The 24,864-nt window shown below is 38.7% G+C and overlaps 1 protein-coding gene across 2 annotated transcripts in view; it reads left to right on the top strand.

Annotated features, from left to right (window-relative positions):
• Positions 1-709: 709 nt before the first annotated feature.
• Positions 710-24,864, top strand: part of hgfb (hepatocyte growth factor b) — a 44,552-nt gene continuing 20,397 nt past the window's right edge. The window contains exons 1-7 of one of the 2 annotated variants that reach the window (XM_077515713.1): positions 710-846; positions 12,825-12,984; positions 14,031-14,143; positions 14,486-14,600; positions 16,670-16,812; positions 18,533-18,653; positions 20,551-20,669. In XM_077515713.1, coding sequence (XP_077371839.1) covers positions 12,929-12,984; positions 14,031-14,143; positions 14,486-14,600; positions 16,670-16,812; positions 18,533-18,653; positions 20,551-20,669 — 667 coding nt within the window. In that variant the 5' untranslated portion in view covers positions 710-846; positions 12,825-12,928. Of the gene's footprint in view, positions 847-9,286; positions 9,453-12,824; positions 12,985-14,030; positions 14,144-14,485; positions 14,601-16,669; positions 16,813-18,532; positions 18,654-20,550; positions 20,670-24,864 lie in introns of those variants that run through there. The other variant, XM_077515712.1, reaches the window with a different exon arrangement.

Genomic DNA, 24,864 nt, shown 5'->3' with positions numbered 1-24,864 from the left:
TTTGTTTTGTTTTTTTCTTTTAACTGACAGAAAAAGGCAGACCTCAGTTAAGATTAAATCGCAAAAGAGCCACCAGCATTGAGGTCAGTGATTTGTAAAAACATCCTATAACTGCACGGTTCCTTCTTTGAAAAAAAAAAAAAAAAAAGTTACACAATAGCCTTGTGTATTAAAGTATTCCGTTTTAATATTATGTGTAGTTGTCAATACAAGGCTCGTGGTTGGCATTGCTTCTGACTAATCTTGCTGCTGTTCAAATTCACATCTACGTAATATATATATATATATATATATATATATATATATATATATATATATATATATATATATATATATATATATATATAATATAATGGAGAGTTGCCACAAACTTTGGTGATGTTATAAATATGGAACTATATACATAGAAATCCTGTATTTGGATTTCTTTGTAGCTCATATGCTGCTGCTGTCAATTTTATTGATGTAAAGCTGGAATTATCCAAACACTGGCATTTTGGCAATGTCCTATTTCCTTCTTCAGTTCTATATTAGAATTCACTATCTGGTAGCATTCACAATCAATGTTCACCATTTCAAGCACGGAGATCAATCACATTTGGGTGTTTAAAGATCAATTTGTGGCAAAGTTGTGACAAATCAATAGGCCAGCCTTCCCATCTCACCTTTGACCCTCATCTTCCTCCATTATCTTCCTCAGATCATTCCCGAAACTCAACAGGATTACTGATGTGACGCAAAACCAATAATCGTTGAAGACTGAGTAGAAAATGATGCTGATTAAAGTGGCCGTTTAACTCACCCATCTTGTGACACATGAAGTTGTTACATTAATATACTGTACTGGTAAGCAGTGAATATTTTTTATGTTTGAAATTACAAAAATATATCATACTGTTTGTTTACAAAAGGGAAAATTTGATCTTTGTGGCTAGTTTAAAATGTGGTACAAATTGAATGCCATATGGAAATCGATCTTTCTTTCTTTTTTTTTGGTGGGTTTCAGGCTGTACTTGTGTTAAGGGGAAACATGAGGTGTATCAGATCTATATATGTATTTCTATGTATTCAGCAGTGTTTAATACGGCGATAAAACAATGAGAGCTTGTCGACAGAAAACTCAACCCTAATTCATCAAGACAGTGTGGTTCAAAAGATTTTCTGTGTGCGCGCTTATGTTTGTACATGTTTTAGGTTACTGGATGTCTGTCAAATGATTCAGCCGTGCTCCAAGCTCACACAGCCAATTTGGCCATCAACATGTTCATTAAAAGTATGAGTTCTGACATCGACACACGCTGGATGAAGCATACCTGCAGGCATTTTTTTTTTCTTTTCATGTGTGTGCAGCCCACCGTGTATGAGGACCCTCAGGGAGAAATAATTTAGGATTGCCTTTCACTCACACAAGTTAACCCCTCTCATACACACGATGGAAATGCTCTAAAACACACTAAAGCATTTCAGTAACGTGCATGAGTGCTTTTCAGTAGTGTGTGTGTGAGGGTGTTTCAGAAGCATGGATGTGAGCATTTCAGTAATATGTAAGATTTTAGGGGGTGCTTTGTGAGAGAGAGAGAGAGCGAGAGAGAGAGTGTGAGAGAGAGAGAGAGAGAGAGAGAGAGAGAGAGAGAGAGAGAGAGAGAGAGAGAGAGAGGCAGAGAGAGCATTTCCAGTGATGAAGTGAGCGAATTTCAGTGGTGTGTATGAAAGCATTTCAGTAAGGTGTATGAGAGTGTTTCAGAAGTGCATATGGCAAGTAGTATGTGTGAGTGTTTCAGTTGCATAAAGATGAGCATTTCAGTATGTTTGACGGTGTTTTAGTGATGTGTGAGAGAGCAATTCCAGTCATGTAAATCAGAGCATTTCATTTGTGTGTGTGAAAGATCATTCCAGTAGTGAGTGTGAGAGCATTTCAGTGGTATTTATGAAAGTATTGCTTTAGTGTGTATGAAAATGATTCAGCAGTATGTACAGTATGAGAGCATTTCAGTAATGTGTGAGGTACAATTTCAGTTGTGTGTGAGAGATTTTCAGTAGTGTGTATGACAAGCCTGAATGAATGAAGCAACCCTGAATGATGTCCTGAGGGCCCCTCACAGCCATGAGTCACACGGGGGCGAATTAGCAGCGAGTGGCAGACAACACAAGGCTGACTGTTAGCAGATGTGAAATGAGGAAACGCAGGTTAGCTGGTTGTTTTCATGCTCACGCTCATGCCCTCGGGGCTGCTTCTCTTATCTCGCTATCTTTTGAACACACAGAGGACAGCCCAGCCCACTTGCAGTGTTGGGATGATGTTTGCCTTTGTTTTACTGTAAGTTATTGTCCAATGGCTTCCATTGGGCATTTAAGGTCAACAACCAGTCAGACTCTCTCATATTCTGCAGCGTGCTCAACCTTCTATTGTTTTTTTTTAACCCACTCTAGAAATAGAAAAAAAAAGAAATATATAACTTCAAGTCTTTTGGTCCCACTTATAAAAGTTTAGTTTAGTTTATTCATTTTTTCCTTTCGGACACATTACAGTTTACATCAATCACATCACATCATTTGCAACATTGACATCCGAAAGAAGGGCTGACGGGTAGAAGCCGAAGCTTATTCGAGACCCCTCCCCATCGACCCATGGGAATAGCAAAAAGGAAACGTTTGCTTCCATTGTTTTAAAGGGGTTAGCGTTAAAGCGTTAAGGGTGGTACAAGCATTTATATGATCAAGAGTCATGTAATATTTCCTGCATACAGTATTTAATTTATTTGAATTCATTTATCTCAGTAAACAAATTGATTTATTTTTAAATAAATGTAACATTTAACATTTGTGTATTTATTTTCCTGATTAATAGGTTATGATTAGATTAGTTATTAACCAGTCTGTTCTGAAGTCTGCCTTCATGATTTTGTTTATTCTTTTATCTTACTAAACGATTGGCTACTTAATTTACTGTAATACATGTAGCCCTTGAACACAAAAGTGTGCCCAGCCTTCATTTATATAAACAGATGACTAATGCATTGTTTTTCCTCCTTGCAAATTAATAATAAAACAAATAAAAATGACATGAAAAGCAAACGCTGTTAAAAGAATTAATTTGAGCACATCCAATTGCAGTGACGTCTTCCTTAGGGACCTGCAGTAAAATATCTGAGCGTTGCTTATAATATATGGGGTGACGTATTCAAAAGCACTTACTGTCCTCAATTCATTCTTCCATTTTCGAATTCCCAGTCTGAGGCGATTTCAAGTTTGCAAATGCATTTCCAGATCTTATTATTAACAGGCCCAAACAGAAATGACGGAAGCTTGATGGGACAAATAAACAGACAGCAAAACAATGGAAGCAAACGTTTCCTTTTCACTATACCATCCCATAAAGAGTGCATGTAAACGTGACCTATTTGTTTTTTTTTGTTTTTTTTCTAGAAATGATCATTTCAGTTCCCATCATGGTTTAGAGGGCAGCTGTATGTTGAGTGCGCTTTACAATGGCGATGCACGTGACGACTTGCTGCTGGTCGGGGGGCTGTGGGGGCAAAGGATGTGCCATTTAAACAGTTATGGCTGTGCAGGGATACACAAAGTCCACTAATTGTTCCTCCTATGTTCTGCCTTCTCGGTTCACGTTGACGCCCATAAACACAAGCACAAGGCGGACAAAAGGCTGAAATGTCGACATTTTATGCTTGTTTAAAAGTATGACATGAAAAAGCTATTCCCAAGGCAACTTTGTTCAATAGCGTAAAAGCTACATAGGTGATGGATGAGACTTTTATTTTTTTCTATTGGTTACTTTGATTGATGAAGCAAGCATCACAAGTGACACTTTGACGATCTGTCCACGAAAGTGAACTATGTCCGGATGAAAATCTTTTTTTTTTTTTTTTGACAAGGAGCTCGTATAACAACATTTTGTAACACACATGTGGAACAACAATATGGAACACAAATCTCACAAATCATACCCAATGTTGTCCGCATAGGAAATGCAAATACAGGGGTATGAGTTTAGTGTGTTCTGTGACCATGCTCATAACTCATAACGCTTGTATCTCTAATCTTCTTTCCTTATAGAGAAATTCATTTTTTTATTCAAATTCATTTCAATATATTGAAATGAATGGAAATGCCATTAATCCATTCCAACCTAAAAAAAATAAATAAAAACAATAAAAAAATAAAAAAATAATGATATATAATGGTACGCTTTTGCATCAATTCAATAGATTTTTTTTCCCTCAGTGTGTGCACCTTGTAACCAGGGGGCAGTATAATACAGAGCTGCTGATATACTGTACGTAGAGCAGTAGAGGCATTCTCAACTCCTCAGCTCATAATAATATTAGTTGTTCCTCACAGAGGATCAAGAATACATGCCTGTGAAGACTGTTATATTATTAGTAGTAGTGAGGAGCCAGATGAGGTGGCTGAGGTATCTTTTCAGGATGCCTTCTAGTCACCTCACTTGGGAGGAGGAGGAGGCCAGGAATCAACTCCCCACCCCCCGGGACCTTCTCTACCCCTTCTTCCAGTAGAGCTCTGTCTCATGTCGTGAATCACAAAAATATGCTCAGACTAATATGATGAATGCTGAAAAACAAAATGGAAATACAGTGTGACACAAGTTATGTCACAAAACATTTGTGTGTGTGTGTGTGGGGGGGGGGGGGGGGCGTTATGCGTGGGTGTGCACACATGTATGTGTGTGTGTTTGATTCGTGTTACCGTAACTGTCAGCACAACTCAATTACGAGCAGCAGTGTCAATCTCGCGCCTGGACAACAGGAAGCGTGTGTGTTTGTTTTAAACGACAGGATCTCCTAACACGGCGTATCTGTGTTTACTGCATCTGCGTCTTCTGTCATCACTAACCTCAACACACGCGCACACCCATACAAAAAAAAAAAAAAAAAAAAAAAAAAAAAAGGTTCATTAGCACAAGTCTATTTTCTTCTGTTGCACTCTTACACTTCATACGCTTCTTACAAACACCCCGACACCCTTTGCTTGTCACTTGGCTTGTTATAACCAATAAAAGTCCAGTGTTATCCCTAAATTACAAGATGGAGATTGATATTTTAGCTTCTTGTGCTAGCTGGCTAGCTGCCACAGGACATTTTATGGACCAAATTTTTTGATTTGGTTCTTCTGTGATGTGTATTTTAAGTCTATTCCATTTGTACGTTAGGCAATACAGCACTGAGTGAAACACAGTCCTAAGTTGTGTTCTCTTGCTAACTAGCAAGCTGACCATCTTTTTGTGATCAAAGCTCTTCGATATTGGATTTTTATGACGGCTGTCATCAAACTAAGTTCATGTGTTTGTAACGTTGGACAAGAAGAAAAAGTGAGTGAAGATAAACTGCTCTGATAGCCACACAGGTTACCTAGCTAGCTGCTAGCTGGTAGGCATATTGACCTACTTTTTTGTGAAGAAAATTCTCCGGGCCTCTTCGGGAACTACAAAAAGCCAAGTTTCTTAACCTTTATGCCAACCCGCCTTTACCTTTGTGCAGTAATGAAGAGATGAAAAGATGCTTCATTTTTAACACAGGAAAGGAAAGGGCAGTTTAAAATTAATTTGACTCCAATTTTCCTGACATCATCTCACAATATAGTAAATTGCTGATGTAAGTCAAGTGTGTTGCTTATGCTTTCAAATCTTTTTCTGTCTCACTCAATTTTATTCATCACGTTTTTGTATTTTAGAATATTTTGTGTTTACACCTGTTTTTTTGTTTTTTTTTCTCTTTTCTCTATGGTTTTAAACATGTACGTATAGGCAGGTAAATTGAGTTGACTGCTGTTTTTGCTTGCTCTTTTGTTGCTTTTATTCAATGTTTTGTTTTGGTGGTATATTTATGTGAATTGCACTTTTTTTCACGAGTGTAATTATAACAGTTCATATATTTATACGCTCATAATAATGTTTAAATTGCTACTGTACTAAAGGACTGAATTGTATGTGCTGCACAGGCGCAATGTTGAAACATCACGTTGCAATCCAACACACAAGTTGGTCATTTGCCAAAGTGCATCCTTGAAAAAATTTTCAATTCAAGAGCGGCGTAGTAGTAACGTTAGAAGGCGCAGCTAATAGTACAAGTACTGACGGAATTTCCTCCTGTTAGTTCCTGTAGTCAGTACTTCAAAATATAGGCAAGCTTGCACAGGACATTGTTGTAGTACTTGCACACCTACCAGTGGGAATTAAAAATAAATAAATTCCGCGTGAAAAAAACCTGAAGACTGTATTCTTGATGAGTGTATGTTTGCTGGTGTACTTTTTAAAAATTTATTAATAAAAATATTTAAAGTTGTTTTTTACAGTCTATACCCTGTGACTCTTTAGCATCTTCATGTAGTGATAATTGGGTTGCCGTAATAACGGACGAATAAATAAACCGGTACTAAGAGAAGCTGTAATTCCCTCAATAACCTCTAGGGGAACCCACATTTAATTTTGCTTATAGTTCAGGAGCAAAATAATGGCCAAAAATCCTATATCAAGTATTCATAATCTGAAGTTACTACAATATTTAATTATAGAGTCCTTTGCTTTAGCAAGATAATTAATAATCCACTCAGAAACACAGGTGATTGAAACGGGATGGAATTTTTTTCACGCATCCAGTTTCAATCACAGCCTAACCTAACTCTCAAATGGAAATAAAAATGCAAATAAGGTGAAAAGAAAGCATGCAACCTAATGAAACTAAGATAAAAAGTCATTTAAAAGGTGAATGGGACAAAAATGGAAGCATTTGACTTGTCACCCCTTTAAGTTTGGATCAAAACGTTGTGCCAGTGGTGTTGTCACATTGGCGATAGTCCAATTAAGTTGGGGCGGGCCTTTGAGGTTACACTGAAAATACATATTTTCAGAACCTCCTCAGAGGTGCTTCTAAAAACGCAGGCCGAGCAGGGCCGTGACATCACTGTTATCTATCTGATTGGCTGACAGAAGACCTGTCTTCTTTGTTCGTGTCCTGCGTGGAATGGAAATGAAGACGCAAAGAGACGCACCAGTGAAAGTGTGTGACTCATACGCACTTGTTTACTGTTGCCAGCGACTCCTTTCAGGAAGCAGCAGAAACATTAGTCACTTGAGCAAGGGTGAACTTGAGTGAGAAAAAATCCCAACCTACATCTTCATCTATCCATCCATCACTTTGATTTTGTAATCATGTGATGGGCGCTTAGCCTGCGACTTCATGGAAGATACGGGAACCATGGGTGGGATGTCTGGCGGACACAATAAGGTCATCTCCTATCTCGAGCTGTCATCAGTGGCGGTAGAGATGGCACTCAAGGCAACGTATTTGTGATATCCAGCACGCCCCCCACCAACCCCCCCAAAAACAACCTCACTTCTTATCAGGACTAGCGGAAAGACAAGCAGTAGCATAAACAGCTTTGGGAAGTTGATAGTACTTAAAGTGTGTTTTTTATTCAGTTGTGCCCCATATATTATGCAATGTATGTATTAAATGGAGATAAAATGGGAAGATGTGAGTACTTCATAGTGTTTATTCGGCATTTGGGGCAAGAATATTGTGCCCCAGAAATTCCACCTAAAATGTTATGAAATAATTCGTCAGTAATAAAACATTAAAATAGTGTTTTTATTATTATTGTTGCAAACCTAATTGCACCCACAAAGTATGTGCTTTGTATCATTAACCTAACAGGAAAACACATCGGCAGACTTTCCGCGCATGCAGCAATAACCTTGATTGTTTCCTTTATTTCTGGTGTTTTTTTGGGGGAAAAAAAGTAAAATGCATGTAGCCTATAGTATTTATTTATACAAAGTACACAATATGATATAACATGTGTGGATGCGAATGAAGCCTAAACATCGAATATGGTTAACTTTGGTAGGTGTTGTAGACATCTTGTTTAAAACAAATGACATTGTAAGAGGTTTAATATTTCTTCAGGTGCTTTCCTGCCATAGGACTCCTCCACTCATCCAAACCAGAAAGAAGTGCTTCGTCATATTTTGCCAAACGCGGAAGTCCGTTGACTATAGTCGCTATTAGTTGTAAACCATGTTTGTTTTTTATTTTTATTTTATTCCATATTTTGAAGTAAGCATTATTGTGCCCCAAAAATTCCACTAATCAATTTATGCAGTCTAATATGGGGCAAGAAATATTGTGCCCTAAAAATTCCATTAAGCATGTACTGTATGTCCGGAAGTTGTGAGTCCTATAAGGTGTTTTTATTCTTTCTTAATTTGGGGCAAAAAATACTGTACCTTATAAAGATTACTTGACTTGACTTGACTTGACTTGACTTGACTTGACTTGACTTGACTTCTAGAGATTGGCGAGTAGTAGTATCAGTATCGGGTGGTATTCAGGCACTGGTAATCATCACAACGCCCTCTTGGGGTCACTTTATGATCAGAAACTAGAAATTAGAAGAAAATTGCCATTTAATTTCATGCAATTTTATGGAAACAATTAAAGGTCTTTCTTTAAAATTATTATTTTTGTAAATTTATGCATCAAAAAGAGTGGGACTTGGTAACGGTATCAGTTACTACTCAAGAGTTGAGTCGTCATACTGGTATCGGTCTGAATAAAAGTGGTATCGAACATCTCTACCCACCCCACACATACTGTCATATCATTCAGAATGTTAGGAGTCCTTAGAGTGCTGATTTTTTTTAATTTGGGGCAATGATTTTGTGCCCCACATAATATACAATATTATAACTGTATTATAACTGTAAACCATGACAATACTGTTTCTTTGGGTTTTGTTTTGGGAGGTATGCATTATTATGCTCCACAAATTCCACAAACATGCATTCAGAGTACTAATTCTTTTTTTCTTTTGTAATTTGGGGCAAAAATTATAGTTCCCCACATATTCCACCTTATATGTATTCATACAAAATGGAAAATTGTGAGTGCTTGGAATGCTTATTTATCATTTGGAGTTGTAATAATTTGGAGCACAACTTATTGTGTTCCAGTAAATCCATCCATCAAGTATGTACAGTATTTATTACATCAGTTGGGAAATTGTTGTTTTCAAAAATGATTTTTATGTGATGATGGGGACTGCTGTTTATTTATTTACATATTTACTGCAATGTGGCTTTCCGACAAAGGATTAAGAAGGCTGAAATAAGAAGTAATGGGGGGGGGCGAGAGAAGTGGAGGGAGGGGTGAGGAGGAGGCGGTGGTGGAGGAGGAGGAGGAGGAGGGGGAGGGATGAGGGAGCCGAGGAAGAAGTACTTGGAGGAGAGGAGACGCATCCTCATGCGCAGTGGTGGAAGCAACATCTCCCAGTGAGCGTCGGACTATTCTTGTACTTTTGGTCTCTTTTATCTCGCTCTGATTATCAGTGCTTATTTTTATGTGTGATTTACGATACGTGGATCGTGATGTGGATTTACAAGCTACTGCTGACTCTCTCCGTGCTGTCCTACTCAGGTAACTTTGACCATGGCTTGCTTTTTCTTGCATGCTGTGACGCAGGACTAAGTGAACTAACTCAATTATCCTCCAACCTGCCACGAACACTTTCGTTGCAAGTACCCAGTTAGATTTATTTATTATGAATTAAATTGCTATAGTCCTCCCTTAGCAAATGCTCCCGAGTAAGAGGAACGTCACGTGAGTGTAAGTACGTTAAATGCGTCTCTATGGACACACAAGAAGGCACTTGAGTGTGTGTTACAGCGGCGTAACCTAACTTCTGACTCCTCATGACCGCTTTTTGTCATTGATTTGCTTGCGTCATCATCACTGTGTTTGCGTGCGCTCGTGGGGGTGCGCGCGTGTATGTGTGTGCGTATAAGGCTCAGTTTAAGTGATATACGACTGTGCATAACACGAGCCTTTATATGTAAGTAATTAATTAGGGCTGTGAGTCATTGTGGGTTACCTTGTGTCACTCAGCAGAATGACACATATACGATCAGTTGTCATAGTAAAAACTTTCAAAAGCAAGCAACATTTTATGACTTTTAAAAATGTTTGTGTTATTATTGTCATCATTCATTTTAATCGTTAACCTAACTGCTTAATCTTCTTTTAATCATTTTTGCCTAATCATTTTTCTTGTTTTCTTTGTTAGTCAGTTCCAGCCTTCCTAGCAAAACACCAAAGTTAGCATGTTTTTTTTGTTTTTTCTTTTTCAAAATAGAAAAAAATTGTAGTCAACACGACTGTACTGTATAAGAACACATTTGCACCCCACATGACTTACAATGATGGGAAAACGCAAACACAAAACAACAACTGTAGCCTACTAACTGTATTGTCGCTCCTTGTTCTTCTGATGGGCTTAGTGGCGACTGGCGAAGGGCAAACCATCCTAATGGTACATTAATGCCACCAACTGATTTTCTTCTTTCACTTAAAGGAAACCAATGTGAATTGATGGTTGCCAGACGTTATGAAGTTTGCTGCTGCCATCTAGTGGAGGGGGTCTGCCCTAAAATAATCAGCCAATTATCTATAAAAAAAAAAAAAAAAAAAAAAAAGTCGAGGCACTCGTATCTCAGGGAACCACTGTATCTTGATGTAGTGCATTGTTACCCAAAATATATTCAATCAAGGTACACATTTCTCACTCGAAAAATTTCACAAAAATGTCAAATAAACAACTCTGGAAGAAAATAATAATACATTGCAAAATGATTAGTTCATGCCAACAGATGTTCATTGAGGTACAAAGAAACTTGTTTTTTTTAGTCAGTTTCTGTAAATGTCTCTATCATTGTGACATAAGCACAGCAATCAGTCCATGCTTGATTTGAGGTAGTCTTTTTTTTTTTTTTTTTTTTTTTTTTTTAATTGTTTAATCTAGCAATGTATTTCAATTAAACTGGTCTCCTCCCGGGCGGCACGGTGATCGAGTGGTTAGCACGTCCGCCTCCCAGTTTTGAGGACTCCGGTTCGAGTCCAGGCTCCGGCCTTCCGGGGTGGAGTTTGCATGTTCTCCCCGTGCCCGCGTGGGTCTTCTCCGGGTACTCCGGTCTCTATAGGTGTGCTTGTTAGTGGTTAGATGGTTGTCTCTATTTGCCCTGCGACTGGCAGCCCGAAGACAGTTGGAATAGTCTCCAGCACTCCCGCGACACTTGTGAGGTATACACACTCATGAGGATGGATGGATGGATGGATGGATGGATGGATGGATGGATGGATGCAGGGCTCTACACTAACTTTTCCACTACTAGCACTGGTACGAATAACATTTTTAGTTGGTCGCACACCACAGGATTTGGTCGCACTATTTTTTTGTGGATGTGCAGCATGACCTTTGGCAAACGCAACTCGATATAGCTGCAAAATATTTCATTGGAACACTAGGTTAGCCTGCAACAGCAGTGGCTATCAAAACAAGTCAATTTCGTAAAACGTAACTCATGTGAACATTATTTTGTTTAGCTCAGTAAAAGTCAGTACTTTTTTTTTTTTTTTCCTTCACCTGCTCCTCGGCCGATGTTCCCCTGCTCCTTTCATCTGTATCGTTTGATTTGTCAACTTCGGCTGATCCTCCTTTACCACCATCATTCTCCTCCTCATTCTCATTTGTTTTAGAAAATAATCAGCAAGAGACCGCTTAATTTTTTTCACTGCCGCTTTTCCATAAGCCCCGCATGGCAAGCTACCACACCACACCCGCCTCCATTGCTTTTCCGTTACAGGAGGCGGGAAGGGGACGGGATCGCTTGAACTCTCCAAGACAAACTTGCATTCCCCAATGTGTGCGGATGTGCCATAACATTTCACGAGTGGCAAGTCACCCCAACACTGAACCATATTTACAATTTCATATGGACAACCATGGATGAAATATTGCAATTCACGAATGGCTCGCGAGTCGCGAAGCTATTATAATCACATTGCAGCGGGTCATGTTTCACTCAAATACTTTTGGATTGTAGCGACAAGAGCGGCACGGTGGCGCGCTCTACTGCTACGGGAGAGCCAGAGAAGGACCCGATGACTTTCGAATGTACATTTTAAACATAGTGCAGAGGGAGCATTAATGCGCTCGCGCTGTGCGAGTTGTATTTTTCTTCACCAGCACACACTTGAAAGTTGCCCGCATTTGCGAGTGAAATGTCTGTCGAGCCCTGGGCTGGATGGATGGATGGATGATTGGATGGATGGATGGATGGATGGATGATTGGATGGATGTCCTTCAATTCAATTCTTCAATTCATGTGAAACTTTAATTCAGTTCTTCAATTCAAGTGAAAATGCAGTTTGGGAACAACCTTACCAAAATATGGAAAAATAAATAAATAAATCATTCCACATACAGTATGGGGTATATGCCACGGAAGAGGCGGGACTGTTTTTGCACATCAGCTTTGGTTCCGCCTCGGTTTGCGACATATGGACTGCATCCTAATACTTGTACTTCCGACTTTGTGCCCCTCGGTTGCACGTACGCAACCCGGACCGGAATAAAAGCTCATGTGCTAAATCACGGAATTCGGAAGTCCCGCCTCTTCCGTGACATATACCCCCCCCATACTATACTGTAACATGTTATGTGACATTTGGATGTGTCCTATCCACTTATGGTTCTGCTGCCTTGTCATGATGCATTCATGGTCAATTTTGGACACTGGCTGACCAAATGTTGTTGTAAAATTGAGTTGCCTCATATTAGCACCAGCTTACAATATGATGCACACCACTGCATTGTACAACTACAATATTACACTGATGCCAACTGAATACAACCAAAATTGAGCAATAGTCGTTCAAATATTGATGTTGATTCTCATTTATTGTACTTAATGCTATGACTAATTCATAATGTACATGATTTGTTTGTATCAGAGGAGAGAAGAAATGCACTGCAAGATTATCAGAGGACTGATGGTGTGCGGCTGGTAGTCACATCCCCCAGCCCCTCCCACCTGACTAAAAGCAGGAAGGTCACCATGGCCAAGTGTGCTCGAACCTGCAGCCGCAACAAAAAACTCCCTTTCACCTGCAGGTAATGTCTGTATTAAATATCAAGACTTCTTGTTTTTTTGTGCATTTGTTCTTAAGACATAAAAAAAAGAAAAGAAAAAAAGAAAAAAAATGCATTTACTCATGATAGTACAACACGTTCCAACCAAATTTTGATGAAGTGGCTTTGAGGCTGAATTTTAAGACTTTCAGGAGATTTAGATGATGTTTTCTCATGAGTCATTAAACTCCAACAAACAGCCAAACTCCACCCACATGCAATGAAAAAGGGCACAAATTATTTGTTACCAACTGAGAAAAAAACATCCACAAAAAAATAAAAAAATAAAATACTATTTGAAGGTACACTGGAAATTTCCAATTGACCCTAAAATAGCCCCTTCATACCAAAATGACAGACTGCCTGTGTCTTTCTGTGTACAGTTTATTGCGACTGATTTCCGAGTTTTACAGAGTCACCATTGTTGCAATGCACCATACACATATAATGATGAAAACTGCAACCTGCTGTCCTACTTTAGTGTCATCTCTATGTCTAGAATACTTTATTTAAATGTGGTAGTAATTAGAAAACACATTTTTACAAAATCTATTCTTTGAAGAGCCCTCAGAATGTCCAAAATGACCCTAAAGTGGCCGCTTTATAGCAAAATGAAAACCGTCTTGTGTATTTTCGTGCATGGCTTCTTGAGATGTTTTTTTTTTTTTTTTTTTTTTTTTTTTTAAATCTACTCATGATAAACAATCCCACCAAATGTCATGTTTCTAAGTGGCTAGCTTTGGGGGGCAAATTGATTTGCAACAGTACCGTTACATTTCACACACCTGCAAGACAGACTGAAAATAATTTGGCCTATGCTTAGTAATAATAAAACAATTTCAAGGGTGCCTTGAGTGAGTGCCTTCAGTTCTTCTCAGGTATTCACTCATGTTTCTCTCAAGTTAAGCGGGCTACTCTTAATTGTGTTGCATGATACAACAATGGTGATAATGGAGTGGAATGTTGCCTGTATGCTTCACTGTTCCTCTTTTTTCTCCTCTCACTACCTCATTTGTTTTTGTGTCTAGAGCGTTCCTCTATGATCACCAAAACAGGAAATGCCAGTGGCTGTCTTTTGACCGCAACTCGCCCGTCGCCCAGACGCAACACGACTTAAACGTCCAGCTATATCAGAAGAAAGGTGATTATCTCGTGCAATGTGTCAACATCATTTGCTATTGTTGGTTGAAATTGACGAAAAAAACAACAACTCAGAGGTATTTTTAGTCTTGTTAAGATGTCTTCCCTTGAGAGGTAAACAAGGGAAGGGCAAGGACCAATGTCGTTGTTTATTGTGTCGCAGCACATTAAGCTTCATTTTGTGTCATTACACGACCTTTTTTTGTGTAAACTGTGGAAACTCCTCCCGCCCCACAAAAAACTGAGTATGCCCAAACACATGTGGAAAGTCTTCACGCAAACACATTAGTCTCATTAAAGCAAGACCGTAAATATTCACTCTTTTTTTTTTTTTTTTTCCCAGACTATATTCGTGAGTGCATCACGGGTAGCGGTGAGAGCTACAGGGGTCGAAGGTCGGTGACAGTCAGTGGGATCCTGTGCCAGGCCTGGGCCTCCCCTATTCCTCATGAACACAAGTAAGAACCATATACTGTATATTTATATAGTTGTTTGTTTTGGCGTGTTAGTGACGCAATTAGTTAGTAGCTGTAGGCTATATGCGGTGCAAGCTCGTGTACATGATATAAGAGCGTAAGAGCTCCCGGGGTGCAATCCTTCATCAAAAAGCGCTCACATCACTTCTTGCTACAGGGTTTCTGTTTACCCACATGTGTGTGTGAACAGGATTGCATCTAGCATCCTAGGGTGAAGCAGAAGGTACCGCATCCCAGATAAGGCACATTTTTCTAGTTGGATGTCCTGTAAAAATAAAACAAGTACTTGAGATGTTCTATGTTATGATGAAACTCTTTAAAACCCTACTGAGTCATCAGGAGGGATTCTATGTGTGCATTCATTGTCAAAGCCAAGTTGCAGTGGAGGGAAAATACCTAAAATGACAAAACCAGGTACAAACGAGTCATCAATGAGTGTGTTGCATCTCGTCGTCCGACAAGTGGTTGCTATAGAAATCACATTTGACAATTGTCACCACTAGGATACAGAAGATAATGACTTTCTTGACTTTCTTGCACTTTCATGAGATTGTCGCGTTGGCATTTTCAGCTCAATAAGATTTTAACTGAGTCATGATTTCTCCCAAAATCGAAGCAAATGGCTTGAAAATTGTCACTGCAGATATCAGGACAAAACAAATGAAAAGTATAGCAATTTCCGAGTGCACATTCATCTGGCATGTTACCACGTATTTTTATGCCACTGTGCACGCTAGTTTGTTACACGGCAGTCATAACCTCAAAATCTCATATTCTGTAGTAAACCCAGTTTATATATTAACCAAGTGTATTGAAATGATGTAACAGAACACAGAAATGTTGTTTAATTTGCGGTAAAATCGACCTGCATACCTCACAATGACTCAATGCATGCTATTTTTCCTAGCTAGCCAATCAGCAAAGACTTTCTACTGACCTATCCAGATGGCATGTGGATACGTTTCTCTAAAGGCTGAGCTACGTTACCAGTTTAGAGATGGTCTTTCCGTCATCACTTGGAAAAAAACTGTTTGGCTCACCATGCGGCCCTCTAGAGGCCCGGGCAATGTGCGGTCCTGATGGAGAATTTATGAGTCACCATCATCATTGTCAATTGTTTACATTTCTTCCCGCTGCGACCTCATGGAACGCTATATTGTTTCGTTTGTATTCTCTTCAGTGGTGGGAAGTAACCAAATGCAAATTACTGTAATGTGGTTCTGTGGTTAAGTAGAAATGTTTCACGTATCTGTGCTTTACTTGAGCATTTATTTTTTCTGGCAACTTTTTACTTTTGCCCTCTACATTTGAAAACGAATACTTGTATCTCTATTTCCAATAACAAGATAGTTCAGCCTTGGCTCTATTGAAGGTTCGATTGATGTTGGCGGCTCTGAAAGTGTTTTTTTTTTTTTTTTTTTTGTGCCAGTCTAAAAAGCACCATCTTCTTGCTTTTGAAAATGTGCCTAATCTGAAGAAACAGACAAGTAAAGTTTATTTTTCTCTTGCTATTAATTTAGTCAGTTATTGCTCGTGTCTATATACAGTATTTTATTTTTTTACCCATGTCATTTTGGAAATGTATGTTATTTAGTGGGCTTCATGTGTTTTGTGTTGAATAATTTTAACAGCACTGTTTATGTAACATGACTCAATGACTGTGTACATGCTAGATGGATGAATGCTAAATGTTTGTGCTTTTGAGTTTAGGGGTGGCGTGGCTCAGGGGTAGAGTGTGGCTGTCTCCCATTCTTGAGGTTGTGGTTCAATGCCCGGCCACTGTGACCAGGTCGAAGTGGGCTTAAGCCAGATACTTAGTCCTTAAGTGCTTCTGATGCTGCGTTGTCAGTAGGTGAATGAGTAGTCAAAATGTAAAGTTCTTTGAGGACCTTCCGCTCACGATGACAGGCCGCTGTGACCTTGAGTGTGTTCGGTTTTGTTTGTTTTTCTTTTCCCAAAGTTCCCTCTCCACACGCTACCTGCAAACAGCTTGCAGATGTTCTCTGCACATGTGGTGCGTGTTTGCGTAACGGCTTCTCTGCTCCCGACAGATTCATGTCCAAGCGCTTCGGCAAGAAGGACCTGAGGGAGAACTACTGTCGAAACCCGGATAACTCCACCGTCGGACCGTGGTGCTTCACCACCGACCCGCGCCACAGACATCAGGAGTGTGGAATACCACAATGCTCCCAGGGTAGGCCACATGCAAAATCACACATTGCGGAGTTTGGGAGAGAGAGAACCTGTGAGGTCCAGCACAATATATGACAGTGTTTGGATTTGAAAGCCCTAATTTGAAAACCTAATCCTGTTTTGAAACCCCTCTGTAATCCCTTTAAACTCAATTTTTTTAACTTTTACCATGGTTTTAAACTATATTTTTGAATGCTAACCCTTGTTTGAAACCCTAATCCAAGCTTGAAAACCCCAATTTGAAACACTTACACTTTGTTTGATACATTAATTAAGCAAGTCTTAAACCCTCATTTGAACCTATAACCCCATCTTGAAACCCTACTTTTTTTCTAATCATTGTTTTAAATAATATTTTGAAAAGCTAATCCTTGTTTGAAACTCAAATCCAATCTTAAAACAGTAATGTAAACCCTAATTTATCTTAAAACCCTAGTTTTAAATCTTAAACATGACTTGAAGTTGTAATTCCATTTTAAAACCATAATCCTGGCTTGACTCTCTAACTTGAAAACATAACCTTGGCATGAATCTCTAATTTGAAACTCCTATTAGACCCCCTAATCATGGCTTGAAACCCTAACTTGAAACCCTCATTTCAAACGTTAACCCTTGTTTAAAATGCTAATGCAAGCTTGAAGCACGAATTAACAACACTAACTTGGTTTGAAACCTGACTTGTATGTCTAATTTGGAAACCCCAATACTGTGTTGAAACCCTAATTTGAAACTCTAACCAAGTTTTCATCAATCTTTTTGGATGTTGATTAATGTGAAGGGCTACCAGTTAGATATACACTTATAATGTCATTATATTTTTCATCCATCCATTGTCTGAAAATTAAAAAATAATTATATTCATTACTATGATTTTTCACAATAATTAAGAAACAGATAAATAATACACAATGCTTTTCCTTCTATACATCTCTGCCAATGTTTACATTTTAAAATGATCACTTTGGCAGCATGCCTAGGAAATCACGATGTTCCATCACTGTTGAGCTATAGTACAGTCCTGCCGTGCTACTGAGTTGGTGCTTACCCATGGGCACCACATTTAACCATTGTTTGGAACCCTAACCCTGGCTTGAAAACCTACTTTGATGGCAAACATGACTACCATGTGACCGGCAATGAAAACAAGTTTGACACCCCTGTTTAATGGGAAACATGCTCTCTTCAAAGGCACACAATTTACTTGTGAAAGTAACACACGCACGCCACAGACATCTGCCTCTAATCTGCACGCGCTGTGTTGTTGACATTCGACAGCATGTAGCAGTCAGTGTGTAACAAATAGGAGCTTTGCGTACATGGAAGGAATCGGCACCTTCATGGCTCTCTCACTTAATAAATGATTCAAAATGAGTGTGTGTATATATACAGTCAAATCTATGCCATAGAAACAAGAGGTGTTTTATTACAAAATGGTGCGTAATCTAGAAAATACTGTGGTGATCTAATATGTATGCAATTCAATGTTATTTAGTTTTCCTAGAGACCATAAATCGAAAAACTTTGAATTTTAAGCCAGACGGATAAGCCAGCAGATGAGGTAAAAGAGGTTAAAAAAAAAAAGGAAACAAAAAGATATCTGTAAAATATGTATATAAAAATAGTTAATTTTAAAAATGAAATAATTCCTTATCCGTGTATTTTTTTTATTATTTACTATTCAATGTTGATTTTAAGTATGCATATGTGTGACGGTTGTATAGTGGAGTGCTTACATTGTAATGGGGAGGACTACAGAGGACCCATGGACCACACTGAAAGTGGAAAGGAATGCCAACGCTGGGACCTGGAGGAGCCACACAAGCACCTGTACCACCCTGACAGGTAACAAACACTAGCATGAACACACACTTATTGTTAAATAAGATGAGTGGGAGTCTTAGATTCTCCCAAAGTCTCCAATAATGACAGAGAAATCTTTCCACTAGAGGGGGTCTGAACAGTCACTAAATACTGGACCACCAATAGAACTGTCCATCCATCCATTTTCTTGACCGCTTATTCCTCACAAGGGTCGCGGGGGCTGCTGGCGCCTATCTCAGCTGGCTCTGGGCAGTAGGCGGGGGACACCCTGGACTGGTTGCCAGCCAATCGCAGGGCACCAATAGAACTGTTTTTTTATATTTACTGATGATGTGACTGTTGACAAAAGCAGCAAGATTTTTTTTTTAAATGGTTTGGGAAATCGGGCAAATGCTGAAGAACTCACTGGACAGCGCTTCACAGTGCAGATAGACAATGACCTGAAACAAAATGTGAAAACAACCAAAGAGTTTTTGAAGATAAAGAATTGGAAAGTTACACAATGGCCAAGTCAGTCACTTGATCTGAATCGCCAGTGATGAAATCCAGAGTCTGTTGATGTTGTTGATGCTTTCCAAGTTTCAGGCTGTAATTGACTGCAAAGGATTTGCAACAAAGGATTAAAAGTTTGCTTTTGGTTCTGTTGCAATTCCTACACCGTTTCACCAGATTTGGATGTGGATACCCTCAAATTAAGGCTGAAAATCCATTTTGTTAACCCCAAAATATAAGAGTGTTAATGTCCCAATGTTTATGGACCTGACTCTTCATGGTGTAAGCATTTCCAAATCTGACTACACCTGTGAGGAACTCTCAGGGTCTTTGAAACTCTCCACTAATGCCAGAGAAAGATTTTCATTATCATGGTTTGAGTAGTCACTAAAACGCATGCTTAAATTGGTCAGCTTGATTGGCTTGCAGTCTGGACACTGAGATGTGAATGTCTCCAGCTCTGACTACGCCTGAAAGAGAGTCACCGAGTTTTTGAAAGTCTCCAATAAAACCATAAAATAAAACAAGTGAAATGAGGTGTCTGAATAATTACCAGATATACAGTTAAGTCAGTTTAAGTCTCCCACCCTCCAATAATTTCAAATATAACTCTTTTTTTTTTTTTTTTTTTTTTTTGCAAGAGGGCTCTGAGTTATCACTAAATATATCAACAAGTGCTAAGTTAGCAATACTTTAATCAGAAAATGTAGCTTAGATCAAATAAAAAAAAAAGTGTGTGGAAAAGTTGTAATTCTTTATCTAAAAGGCCTTTTATGAAGACACCCGGGCACTGTTTCAATTTGTGAACACAAATGCCTTAAGGTTATGTGCTTATGACGTACTAAGTGATTTAGAAGTCAGCCAGTGTGCTTACATCTCCCTGTTGAGACACGCTTTGTGTTTTTAGCAGTGATTTGCTGGGAAAACTTTTCATTCTAATTGCTCTAAATTCCTGGTAAGCCCGGCACAGATTTTTAATCTTAAACTTTTTCTTACGTTTTCCCCCCTGATTTTGTGTTATGCTGTGTGTGGTGTGGAGGAGGCAGGAGGAACAAAATTCAGACAAGTGAGTAATATCCAGGCAGGAACTTAATCATGTTTTTTTTTTTTTTTTTTCAAAGACTAACAAACCGTAAAAACACAGACAAAAGAGAAAAACAAATGAAATCATGTTTGTGTAAACCAGGTCATACATTGAGTGCACTAAAGCTAGCAGCAGGTCCCGCAGTCCGTGTGATTAATTGATTGATTAAGAAACGTGACTGAAAGTGATCCCACTGTATGTTTCATGGGAAAACTTCCACGCAAGCAAGACATTTGATATTAGTGCTTTCTCTCACTCTTACTTTTTCAATCATTCTTTGACACAGTGTTTTCTCTCAAGTCCAATGATGTCATGCTGTTACTGATGCATGTTTCCCATTAGGTATCCCGACAAGGGCCTCGATGATAACTACTGCAGGAATCCAGACGGCCGCCACAGGCCCTGGTGCTTCACCACGGACCCCAACACGAGCTGGGAGTACTGCAACGTCAAAGTTTGTGGTAATGCAATGTACACTTCACTTGTGTTTTAAGTACAATACATTTGATCTTAATCTTACAGAACTGCATATTTTTAAAGGTTGATTACAGCATTTTGTTTAAATTTAACTTATATTTGCAATTAATTTTAAATAAACCATTACAGTTGTTAATGTTCAAACTGGACATAATGTTACAGTGATTTACAATATCCCGACTAACATATGCCTCAATTTTTTATTATGTCTTTTAATGTTCCTCTTTATGGTGGTACTTGGTGTAAAAAGATTGAGATCACTGCACTGGAAGTAATCTATCTGCTTTTCATTGTGTGTGAGTGTTTGTTTTTAGTGTGATTTATAATTGGGCTAAATGGTAAATCAGGATTTGTTTATTATTATTATTCCAATGAATGAATCACCTTAGGGGGCATCAACATCCCTGAAAGCTCACTCATATTTTCAGTTTGTGTATCCTGGTGAAAATGTATGCAATTTTCACTCTGAAAACAGTTGGGCCATGGTTGATCAACCAACTTTGTCAATTTGACCCAACTTTCTGAGAAAAAATGTATCAGTTTGTACAAACGGTTGGATTAAAAAACAAAACATTTTGTATTAAAAAAAAAAAAAAAGTTTCTGAAACTAATGGGCCATTTTGTATACACAGTTGAATTTAACAAACAAACAAACAAACAAACAAAATTGGGCCGACTTGGCTCAATTTGACCCTACTTTCCGACTTTTTTTTTTTTTTGGGGGGGAATCATTTTGTATATTAAAACAATATATAAAATATCCCAAGAAATTGTGTTGTTTTGTACACAACAACTCAGAAAGTTTGGTCAAATTGACCAAATTGACCCAAATTAATTTTTTTTGACCCAACTGTTTTTAGAATGTAGTGGTCATGAACAGATCAAAGCTCATTTGTTAGTCTGGAGGGTTGGAATAAACTTTCACTTCCAGTTTGATCAACTGACATAAAATTGGGTAGATGTGTCTATCATGGCAGAATGCATGAAAAAGGACCCATTCTCAAAACTGAACTGGAAAGCGGCAATTTCGGTTTGAAGCACCCATTTTAGACAAAACTCCATTGTTCACACTTGGACAACCAACTCCCACTCGGAAATCAGGAATTTACCTAAATGATCCCTGGTTGTAAGTCGGTGTCCTAGCCAGATAGGTAACGGAAAATTGTGTATTGCCATCAAATGTGGAATTTGATTTTTGTGTATTCACCATGAAAGAGGGTAGGGTACGCGAGGGCCTTTTAGTTTGCTGCTTTAGCTGCAATGGAGATGTTATTGCGAGATGATAGAACACAATTACAAGGCCTAATATGACAGAGAGCATCAGCATTGTGGAAATACCAACGTGTCAAGCAACACCGTGGAGAACATCCAAGTTAAGAAATCCCTCTTAGCTGGTGACGTGCCTCAAATGTCAACAAATAAATCAAAACGCACACACGTGTCTCTTTTTGTTATGTCTTCACTAGTTTGAATCCACTGCTCTACCAGCCTGACATTTATTGTTGTATGTATGCTCATATCGCTTGCAACTTTAACTCCCTGTTAAAATGCACACACGCTATTTACTACATTACACCTCTGTGCAGTGAGAAAAAAAGCAGTTTGAGTGACAAACTAGCCTAGCTGTAATGCATATTGTACTTACGGTGCAACTTACTCAGTAACATAAATCATATAAATGCATCATCACCCTGACGTTCAGTATACCAGTGGTTCTCACACTTTTTACACCAAGTATCACCACAAAAGAGCACTTGCAGGCTTTCCAAGTACAATCAGAATAACAAGCTTTAAAAATACAGTTGTGTTGTAGGCCTCATAAAAACAAGGCAGGGGCTTTACTCCTAAAAACTTTATTTAATTTTATTGTAAGCAACAGTAACATTTTGCACAGTTTCAATATTAGTGCTGTATCTACAGAAACTGTACCATAAAAATGATTCAATTAAAGTCTATTGCACATAAAAGTTACATGAAAACAATCTAACAACCCGCTACATGTTTGAAAACACACTGTTCTAAAAGAGAAAATTCATGTGTATTGTCCTTAAAAGTTAAATCCAAGTTAAATACAAGTGAACTACACTTAACAAATATACCGTATTTGTTTGAAAAACAAGTTTAAGCTGCTATAACAATTGGCACAGCTTGAACATGTAATTCAGCGATACTTAAGAATCATTCAACAAATTCAAAACAAATTTAGTAGTCATGGAAAATAGTGACAATCAAATATAAATACAATTTATACTAAGAAGGGATTTGGTGGAGGAAAAAAATGCTTTGAGTATCTGTACAAAATAAAAGTGAAGTAAAATTACCCACATGACAGTAAGAAACACGAAGACACACTTGATTTGCTTTAGAGGGCTACAAAAAATGATGTGGAAGGCTGGACCTTGCTAACCTTACTCTCGCAAGATGAATTCTCGTGGTACTTGTGAGTTCAAGACATCTTGTACCGCTCCCATTGATTTCCGCCGACCAATCACAGAGCGACATTGTTTTTGGGGGCGGGATATTCAACAGTGACGAAACCATGAATCCGGAGCTATCAAACAAACCTAACATGGACAAATGGACGCTGCAATTAATTCTGTTCTCGCAGAATGAGTCACCGTTTCCTTGTTGAATGTTGAACAGCGAGAGGCACTTCGTGCAGGTTTCATGTCATTCCATGTGGGGGTGGGGCAGGGGAGGGGCTTTCCTAATGTGGGCTAAAGCATGCTTAGCACACATACCTGCCCTAGCAGAGTAAAAGTCACCCAGATGTTTACCGTCCAGGTTAGGGACCATCCACAATTCACATTTACAGAGTGACCTGGGTCAATGATGACTTGACTGGTAATTTGAGCCTTTGTAACACGCAACTTCCAGACGGTCCCTAACTTTAACTGCCACGGGCCGGCTGAATATGTCCTCTTTATCGAGCCAAACTTTCAACTTCACTTTCGGCTGGACACAAATGTTTGGCGAGACCCCGTCACTGCACTGCTTTTGAAGAAGTGCTTCTTCGCTTATAAGGCGTAATTCGAGCTTTGATGTCCGCCGTGGGACGCAATAATTCCTCTTGAGTCTCTTTGTAGTCATTTGCTGCCATGTTATTCTTTGTGTGTTTACTGCACGCGATACATCACAGTGATCATGTGACTGGCCGATACTGTACTTAATGCAAAAGTATTCATAAAAAGTAGTATAAAATCATAATCGCTCAACATCAATTGACAGTTTTATCAGGGAAATGTTGAAATTAATCATTTCGCAGAATAGCTGGTTAGTTTTTAATAAATCTTGTGTTGCTTTAATCAGCAGTGAGTCCTCTGTGAACTGAGTCTAGAGTGCAGTCATCAGCCTGCTTGGCACCACATTTACTAGGATGGCACTCGTCCATGTTAACCCACTATAGTGATTCAGTGGCCCTCGCCCCTTTAACCCCCTCATGCCACCCCCCTTAACCTCTCATGTCTCTCCCCTCCTCGCTTCCCCATAAAAAAATAAAAACTCATCTCCCGCCTCCTTACAGTCCCTGATATGGACGTTTGTTGGAAACAGAGCAAGTTTACGACCCAGTGAGTCTTAATGAAAACAAGGCAGCAAGAGTGAGGGAGCACAGTGTTCTTTTCGCTCAACATTTGAAATAACTTTTTTTTTTTTTTTTTTTTTTTTTTTTACAAATAAAAGTTGTTTTGAATTCATTCTTTAAAGGCCCTGTAATGTCATTAAGAAATTAATTAATTGGGGGGAATTTTACATATAGTGCAGGCCAAAAGTTTAGACACACCTCAATCAATTTGTCAATTGCTTTATTTTCATGATTATTTACATTGTATATTCTCACTGAATTCATCAAAACTAAGAATAAACACCAAACTTTTGGCTTGTACTGTACTTGGAGAAATCAGCTGGATCATTTATAATTCACACCAATGACACAAGCTAGTGTGCATGCTTCAGCCTGATGGTGGCAGTAGCGTGACACATATTGAGTTGATTATATCAAGAAGAAGCAGACAGAATTTTTTATTTTTTTTTTAATAACCAGTGTGCACACCTTGACCACCTGGTACCACATATAGGTATACAGGGTTGGTCACTCCTTGGTAAGCTGCAATAATAATCATTCTTCACAGAGGATAAAGAATATATGCCCCTGAGAATTGTTATATTACACTGGGGAAC

Source organism: Festucalex cinctus, chromosome 3, assembly GCF_051991245.1.
Source record: "Festucalex cinctus isolate MCC-2025b chromosome 3, RoL_Fcin_1.0, whole genome shotgun sequence".
In the NCBI taxonomy this organism is placed as follows: Eukaryota; Metazoa; Chordata; class Actinopteri; order Syngnathiformes; family Syngnathidae; genus Festucalex; species Festucalex cinctus.
Note: the sequence above shows the minus strand (reverse complement) of the source record. Positions and strands in the feature narration are given on the sequence as shown.